We start from the raw sequence: 8,598 nt of genomic DNA, 5'->3' as shown, positions 1-8,598 counted from the left end.
ATTTCGAATCGGGGTGAAAGTAACCAGGTTCCATTCAATGCCATGAAAACACAGGCATCGGTTTTCTTCAGAAAGATGGATGTTTTCGAACTGAATAAAGTAATGTCAGCATATACAATTCCACTTTCTGCTTCGATAAGTTTGTTGGAGGTTATATGTCTTGTTGGGGGTTGAAATGTACACCAATATGTCTTGGCACAGTCATGTCATTGGAATTGCAAAAGCTGCTTCTCAAAAGCTTGGAACACTGTTTCGAACCGGAAAAACTGTAGGAACCCTAGCAATTTTTGATCTTTCATAAAGCTCAGGTCAGACCTCCTTTGGAGTATTGTTCACTTGTAGGAGCTCCGCCCCTAAGCTTACCCTGAAGCTGCTGGATTCCATCCAGAAGAGAGCCATCCCCCTGATTAGAGACATGAACATGCTTGCAACCTTCATAGTCTGGAACATCTAAGAAAGTAAGGAGATTTGTCTCTCTTGTATAGATACCTTCACGGTAGGTGTTCAAGTTACTCGTTACATATGATTTCATCAAGTCTGGAACATCTAAGAAAGGTTGGAGATTTGTCTCTCTTCTATATATATCTTCACGGGAGGTGTTCAAGTGACTTGGTACATTTGATTCCACCAAGATCGGTACATATCAGAAATACGCGACGGTCTATGGCTGCTCATCATTTTGAGATTCAACACAATACACCTCAAACTCATTTGGAGAACTGCGTTTATGTGGAATAAATTTCCTGAGAACGTCTTCCCAAATGAATTCAATCTCCAACGATTCAAATCCAACGTGAATAGCTACTTTCGCACAGGAACCGCTCTTAGAACAACTCAAGGATTTTCCTGTAGTACTTATGTTTTGTCCTTGAAAAATAAAGAGAGGTATGTGGACGAATATTTGTCTTTCATTTATTTCAGATGCAAGAGTCAGTGTGGTATGCGCAAACTGATGACCCTTGCCAACAACTACCAACTATAGATACTGAGTAAAAGTGGTAAAGTAGTACAGTGGTACAGTGGTAGTGTCCTCGGTTCTAAACTCAGTGGTCATGAGTCCTAATAGCCCTTCGACAAGATACTTTTCCAGCGACAATGTATCGTGTTGTAGATGAATTGAATCTGCTACGTTGGTTATATGACTGATTGAAGTGTGATCAGTCATGATGCTCCCTAGGTGACTCGAGGAGTTAACATGATCTACCCAGGGCAGAATGCTACTGATCTCATTAGTCGAAGTCTTGGATACCAGAAGGAAAATACTGAGTAAAAATAACATTTCAGCAAGTTGACGTTAAACAAATTATACGTATTTTATTTTTGTAACCTTCAGAAGTCAAAATCTTGGCAACACCGCAAAACCAAATCAAATTTTCCATCAGCCAATAACAACCGATTAAAATATCACTGTCATGACAGAACAACAAAATCTTCTGAAATCCATATACACGTCTAAATAATCATACTGACCCGACAATCACACCTTACAGGTAAGTCGGAGGCCCTTACCATCAAGCCATGGCGGGTACACAGCCCACTATCCGATTCGAACATCAGTATCTCCGTTAGCACGATAGTGAACACACGCGCTCACCTGTTTTACCTGCTTCCGACGGTATCGAAACAAGTGACTCGCGTGTTCTTTTCTGCGCCTAGCCTACTCAGACTAAGTTTGGAAATCTAGTGTTCTGTGCGCTGTGTTCAAATCGTGGGGAATACGCCTGATATCCTCGTACTTTCCTGAAGGATGTGACATAATTTTTTCCTGGATTACAATAACAGTGTGCTTGCATTCTGTTGAAATCCAAAAAAAATTTAATTGAACTTTTATTTTGTTTACTCTCCAAACATAGATTTCCCAATAGGACTCGTAAACAATTTTGTGCTGTGGCAATTGAACTGATATGTCAATAATTAAGTAGTGATAACAGTTAAGTGGTGTGAAGGGATTAAGTTCGAGATGGCTTCCGATGAAGACTGCAACAATGCCTTTTCCTATCCGTAAGTGTGTATTATTATTCCATTTCTTCTTGATTTACATACATTGAAAATTATCAATCATTTCAGATTTGCAGAATATAACATAATCTAATTTTGAGCCTAGTCAACACCTATGCATTTTTAGTACATTCGAATACAAATATTTTCTTAAGAAACCATGTACGTAAAAAACAACACCAGAAGCAGATGAACTCCGCATGAAATTTTGTCTTGTTATCAAAAATTGAGAAATACGTTTTAAGACCGCAAAAGATGGGGTGCCAAATAAATACCTGGCACCTATATTGAACATCACACTGTGTTCAACATAAAAAACAGTTTATTAATTTAACTATTCACTGAGGACTAAATGAAATTCATTATTGAATGTTCACCTAACACAAGTGATAAAACTAACCAAGTAATGGATTTTTTATGCAGAACCGAGAATTGAACCAAAAAGGATTTTGAATATTCATCGAATGTAATCCTGCAGTATCAACTTTGTGGTTGTTCATAGTAAACTGAGTCTGTGAGAATCAGTTCAGTGATTTTCGATTCTGAATATTAATAAACATGTATATTCCATCAGCAATTGGAATGGCTAAGAGTTATTATAATCCGTTGATGTAAATCTAATATCGTTTCCTTCTATTTTTGTTGCATTCCTACTCGCATCGACGAATATGAGATTGACATCCTGCAGAAAGTTCTACTACATAAGTGAAATCAAATTCAGTGTTTTACTACCAGAAAATATATTTCGAATATTCCCATGACAAGTTTTGAAATGAATTTCGAAACGGAAAGACACGAAATATTCGAATTCAATTAATGCGAAATAGTTACACCAGTGTACAAACAATAGGGATCAATTTCCGTGGTCATATTATATGACAAAATTAGTAAAAAAGATGACGCATCTATCTATTGATGAGTTAACTATGGAAAACACAAATCACTTGGTTATAAAATAAAGAGTTTTTCATTTGGTCACAATATGACAACAGTAGTAAAAAATGTCAGTAAAATTAACGCTCCTAACTTTCATGAGTGATCTATGGAAAAGAAAAATCACACACACACACACACATACACACAAATCATGGAATAATTAATTTCACTAACAACATCAACAGTTGGTTAACTTTTCAATTCCCATCAAAATAGCCTGTTTTTTTTAATGAGAAATGTTATATTGACTATTATCATATTTTTGACAACTATTAAATAAAGTTGAGATAGATGTAAAGGTGTGTTGTTATGGTGTGAAGTCAAATGTTACCTTGGGGTTTTACTGAAATGTGACTAATTTGCTTTCGTGAGAATTCACAGGCCATTGATGAAAATCAATCACTCCAAAACTTATTATCTACTTTATTTTAAATACTATATTTAGATTGGACATGCGTTTACTCAATCTTCATGTCATATTAACTACTACATATGATTTCCATGCTAACCATTCTTATCTTAAATATTATCCGTCGAATATATAAATAATAATATCCAGTTGACCAATCTCAACTTGATGAATTATTATTTTAATTTTTTGATTGACTCGACCTTTATTCCATGAAAATCCGTAGTAATTCCATTGACTACACCTATGTGTATATAGTTTGTGAAATCATCATTTTCAATTCTCTCTTCTCTATTGAATTCTCTTCTTTCACGAGCAGTTAACCAAACTGAAATAAAAACAATAATAACGCAACTAAAACCTATGAAGGCACCAGGAATTGATCTAATAACGTCTGAAACTGTTGAACATAATTGCAGCACCACTAGCTGCAGTAATCAATAAATGCATTCAACAAAGAATTTTCCCGCAGTATTTAAAAGAAACAATTGTATTCTCCTTCTTGATAAATTTGGAATAATATCAGAAAAACAAAATGGTTTCAGAGAAGGTGTTTCCACCCAAGACACGATACTAAAATTGACCTCCAAAATGTATTCAGCTCTGGACAAAAGCCAGCCTGCTGTCTGCGTTTTTCTTGACTTATCTAAGGCATTCGATACGGTAAGCCATAACCTAGTAATCGAATCGCTTGAAAATTCAGGTATCAGACTTGTTCAGAAGTTATCTCTCAAATAGATTGCAAAAATTCAAATTGAAGAATATCCATAGCACACCCGAAACAGTAACGTATGGTGTATCTCAAGGAACCGTACTAGGACCAATCCTGTTTAACATTCATTCAAATGATTTATTTGAAGTCAATACCAAAGGAGAAATAATAAGTATGCAGATGATACGGCAATTTTTTACTCAGCCCGAGAATGGAACACTTTGAAAGAACTAGTAGAAAGAGATTAAATCATGGTTTCAGAGTCGATTGCTGCCCATAAACCCTAGCAAAACATTGTTTCTTCTACTATCCAATAATAAATTCACTTTGCCGTCCTTTACTACTTTAAAAATTTCTAATGATTTTTCAATAGAACGTACATTTGATGTCAAATATCTAGGTGTGATTATTGACAGTCACCTCAAGTGGAATAAGCATATCGCGTATGTGATCAAAAAACTAAACTTTTCAATTTACAAACTGAGATATATCTTGAACAAAATCCATCTGAAAACAGTGTATCACGCATTAGTGGAATCGCATATAGCTTATGGAATAGTATCTTGGGGGGCAGCCGGAAAAACTATTATTAATAACTTACTGATTGTACTGAAAAAAATTATTAAAATTTTATTCTGTAAAACAATTTGATCCCTTTCAGACCTTCTTTACTCTGAAAGTGAAATATCAGACCCGATACAGTTTTTTTTTTCAATTTGAATGTTGAACAGCATAAAACTAAATTCACTCTGATAACTAATGAACACCACTAGGACACAAGACAGAAACACATCACTTACTTAACTCCCCCAGCTTTAAAATCTATTGGACAGTAGAATTGTAAGTTTTTGGGCCCCAAACTCTACGGACGCCTTCCGCAATATATCACAGAAATCAATAATATCGAACAATTCAAAAATAAGTTGAAAGGTTATATCAAATAGACCTCGAGGGTTGATAAACATCTACAAATCGAAAACCCCTTCATCATATAGTACTTTGGTCAACAGTAAAGTTCCTTCTTATTATAAACCCATTCCATGAGATATATTTTCTGAGATATATTGCTTTGTCCATGCATGTGTTAATATGTGAAAATTACTCTATAAAACACTAGTTATATTTTTCATTTTTACCTCAAGTGTACGTTTTTCTTGTATTTTTCAATGTATTTTTTTTAATTTATTTTTATGCATCATTTCTAGAGATTTGGAATAATGCTTTTGTATCATATACCTATACTATTTATACTTACCTACAACCTACCACCTACAACCTATACAAAAATTTGATTTCTTACAGGTTTCCCCACTTTGTTGTACATTATTATGGTTGGCTTATGATACTTCTATGTTGTAACGGTTTCCTTTGTGCAAAAAAAAAATAATTATTATTATTATCATTTTCAATTTCATTATTAGCTCTTCTGTTAACTACACCTCATATATTCCTTCCATTTCGTTGATAACGTAACATCAAATAATTAACTTTTTCTAAAAAATTCTCAGTAGTTAGTACTGAATAAAACTAAGGGGTAGCGCAAATCTTAGAACTTGTTCAAACTGAATAACATTTTTTTCCAGAAATTCTTCATTATCAGACACCTACCAAATGAAAACTACATAAATAGTCCTAATTGAATACCACCAGCGTATTTCATAAAAAAATGTTCAACAATTTGTTACCAATTATTGAATTGAATTGAAGAAATGAGTTCAAAAGGATTTTATTTCGATCGAAAAGGAAAAATTTCAAGGAAGATATTACTCCTGGACAATGTTTCTCCCATTTTTTGTTTCGAAAGTGAATAAGTAGAAAACCAAAATGCTTTTCAGCCAAGAGTTTTTTATTGAAGAGGTATTATAATCCTATGAATAATGACCTCCAAAAGTTCTGTACTAACTGATAAATAACAAGAGCTTTCATTTTAACTGGCGAATCCCAAGTAGGACAAGGTTTTTGCTTCGCAAGTTGCCCAGATATCATTTATGTGTGGGATATTATCGACATTTTTTATTCGTTTGGAAGACCACATTATATGAGGAATAAACATCGTTCAAATGTCCGCTACGCCTTCTCTGAGTGGAGAGCATCCAAAACGTCAAATTTTCCATGAGTTTGGCGCATGAATCATGCTGATTTTGACCGATTTCATGGGTTACGTTGGCTTTGAGGATCGCTGTGGTTTGTAGCTTAATCGCATACACCTGCGACCAAATAAAAACCACAAGAAAACGTCTGACGGGGTCAAATCGCACGATCTCAGTGGCTAGTTAACATCACCTCCATGTGAGATGACCATTCACTCAAATAGCTTGTGCAGAATATCAATTGTGACATGAGCTGTGTGGGACGTAGCGCCTTCCTGTTAAAACTACATGTCGTTGGTGTCCAGATTATCCAATTCAGGCAAAAAGTAGTTGGTATTCACTTGCCGTTGACAGTAATGTCCTGGACAATATCGTTCTCGAAGAAATATGGACCGATAACGCCGCCAGCCCAAAATCGACACCAAGCAGTGACTTTCTCGCGATGCATTGGACGCTCTTGGATCTCATGCGGATTAGTTTCGTCACAAATTCGAAATTTTTATTCGTTCAGGTACCCATTCGTCCAGAAATGGGCCTTAAGGTGACTTTTTGATGGATAGAAGAAAGTCCAGGAGGCTCAAATCGGCAGATCCTGATGTTATATCTAACTGGGTGGCCTTTTTAATGCCTGGCAATACTTGATTATTCAGTTGGCATTCAACAAGCGTGGTCCTATAGTAAGTATGCCCAAAATTCCTGCCCAAACATTCAGTTTTTGGGGATATGTGTGAATTTGGCATGCTATATTGAGAACTAAATCACTCCAGTATCGAAAATTTTGGCGATTTACTTGCCCAATCATACAAAATGTGCGTTCGTTCAAGAAACATCACAAAAAACCTTATTTACGGTTCAATCTTTCCGGGAGGATTTCAGAAAATTTTTCTCATCTGTTGAAATTATCTTTGTTCAATTCATGAATCATGTTCGTTTTATAAGGGTGGAATTTGCGTGGATGTATCATTCTGAAAAATTTTGTATTTTTGGGACAACTTATTCAAAAAATACAATTTTTCGTCATTAACTATTCCTGAAAGTTGATGTTGTCTGTTATTAACGTTACCAGTTTTCAAGAATTCATTTTACACCCCTAGTACATATTATGTCTTACATTTCTGCTCGAAAGATTCTCGTTGAAAACACGAGCAGTGGCTCTTGTAGATTTTCAATGTTCGAATACAAACCCATTATTTCAATCCCCTCTTGATATGAACCATTTTTTCATTTTTTATGAATCAAATGGTAATAAACGACATCGAAGGCAAAAGCGTACCTAACCATAATGATAAAACTGAGGTTACCATTTCAGAATATTTTCTCTGATATGGCTCATCATTGTTATATAAAAAATATGGGATACAGAATTGAAAGACCTTTCAAATGAGGTTTCATGCAACTTTTTTTTCGGGATAGGATTGTAATGTGTCCCCCTAAAAACAAATTTCTTGTGTTTCACGAATTTCCACAGATATCAAACAGGTTGCTACTATGAAGGGATAAAAATCAACTAAATTTGAGGCGTAACTTGAGGCTCTGATCTAGGTCCTCTCCTATTTATCATTTATCGTCTACAGTTTTGTTAATTTTCGTCATATGCAGATTACTTGAAACTATAATCTGACAAATATCAGTTGATCAAACAATGTTCTACTATGATCAATTACAGGTGTGCCTCAAGGCTCTTATTCAAGGCCCCTTCTATTCATTTTCTATCTGAACGACATTGGGCCTTGTCTACATTTTTGTGAATTTCCATCCTATACCCAGATTACTTGAAATTATTATCTGAGAAATATTACTTGATTAAAATATTCTCTCTTATGATTATTTTCCGTAATACTTAACTGAAAGAAGTAGATGATATTCAGAAATCAGGAAGTGTTGTTGACGAGAAAATTAATTATTTCACATGATCATATCGCTTCTAAACTCGCTTCTGAATGTTATGGAACTCAAGGGAATTGAAGTAAATTATTCGTACAGTTACAACTTAAAGGTAGCAACTACATTTCATTGTTAAATAAACTCGAAAAATAATGAATCGATAACTACATATTTGTTTCTTTTCCATAATATCGTTTGATATATAAAGATGAAAACATAAAACTGAATTATTTCCTTATTTATCGATTAGATCAAAGTTGTTCAAAAAAACGAATATATCTATATATGCAGTTCATATGAGCATGCTTTTTCAAATAAATTCAAATCATCATACACAGACCAAATTTACTGCTTATTAAATTTGATTCAAAATTGGTTATTGAAAAGTTGTGTTAACTGCCACTAAAGAACTGCCACATAAATAATCGTTCAAGAGAAATATTTTTTCATTCAAACAAATTCCAAAGATATCTATGGATTCGACTTTAATTAAAAATATCCAAATTTCATATTTTTTGAATTTGATAGCTCAACTACTTCAATAATAAACCTGTGAACATTTTTTCAAA

At 34.3% G+C, this 8,598-nt stretch overlaps 1 protein-coding gene across 1 annotated transcript in view; it reads left to right on the top strand.

The window, feature by feature from the left end:
- The first annotated feature begins 1,550 nt into the window (after nucleotides 1-1,550).
- Nucleotides 1,551-8,598, top strand: part of Sox15 (Sox box protein 15) — a 197,573-nt gene continuing 190,525 nt past the window's right edge. Inside the window, exon 1 of the mRNA XM_074180590.1 lies at nucleotides 1,551-2,001. Coding sequence (XP_074036691.1) covers nucleotides 1,961-2,001 — 41 coding nt within the window. The 5' untranslated portion in view covers nucleotides 1,551-1,960. The remainder of the gene's footprint in view (nucleotides 2,002-8,598) is intronic.

This window comes from Leptinotarsa decemlineata, unplaced genomic scaffold, assembly GCF_025532065.1.
Source record: "Leptinotarsa decemlineata unplaced genomic scaffold, Ldec_3_MD MMD2_tig00026299_RagTag_RagTag, whole genome shotgun sequence".
NCBI classification, from domain to species: domain Eukaryota; kingdom Metazoa; phylum Arthropoda; class Insecta; order Coleoptera; family Chrysomelidae; genus Leptinotarsa; species Leptinotarsa decemlineata.
This window is presented reverse-complemented; position numbering and strand designations above follow the sequence as displayed.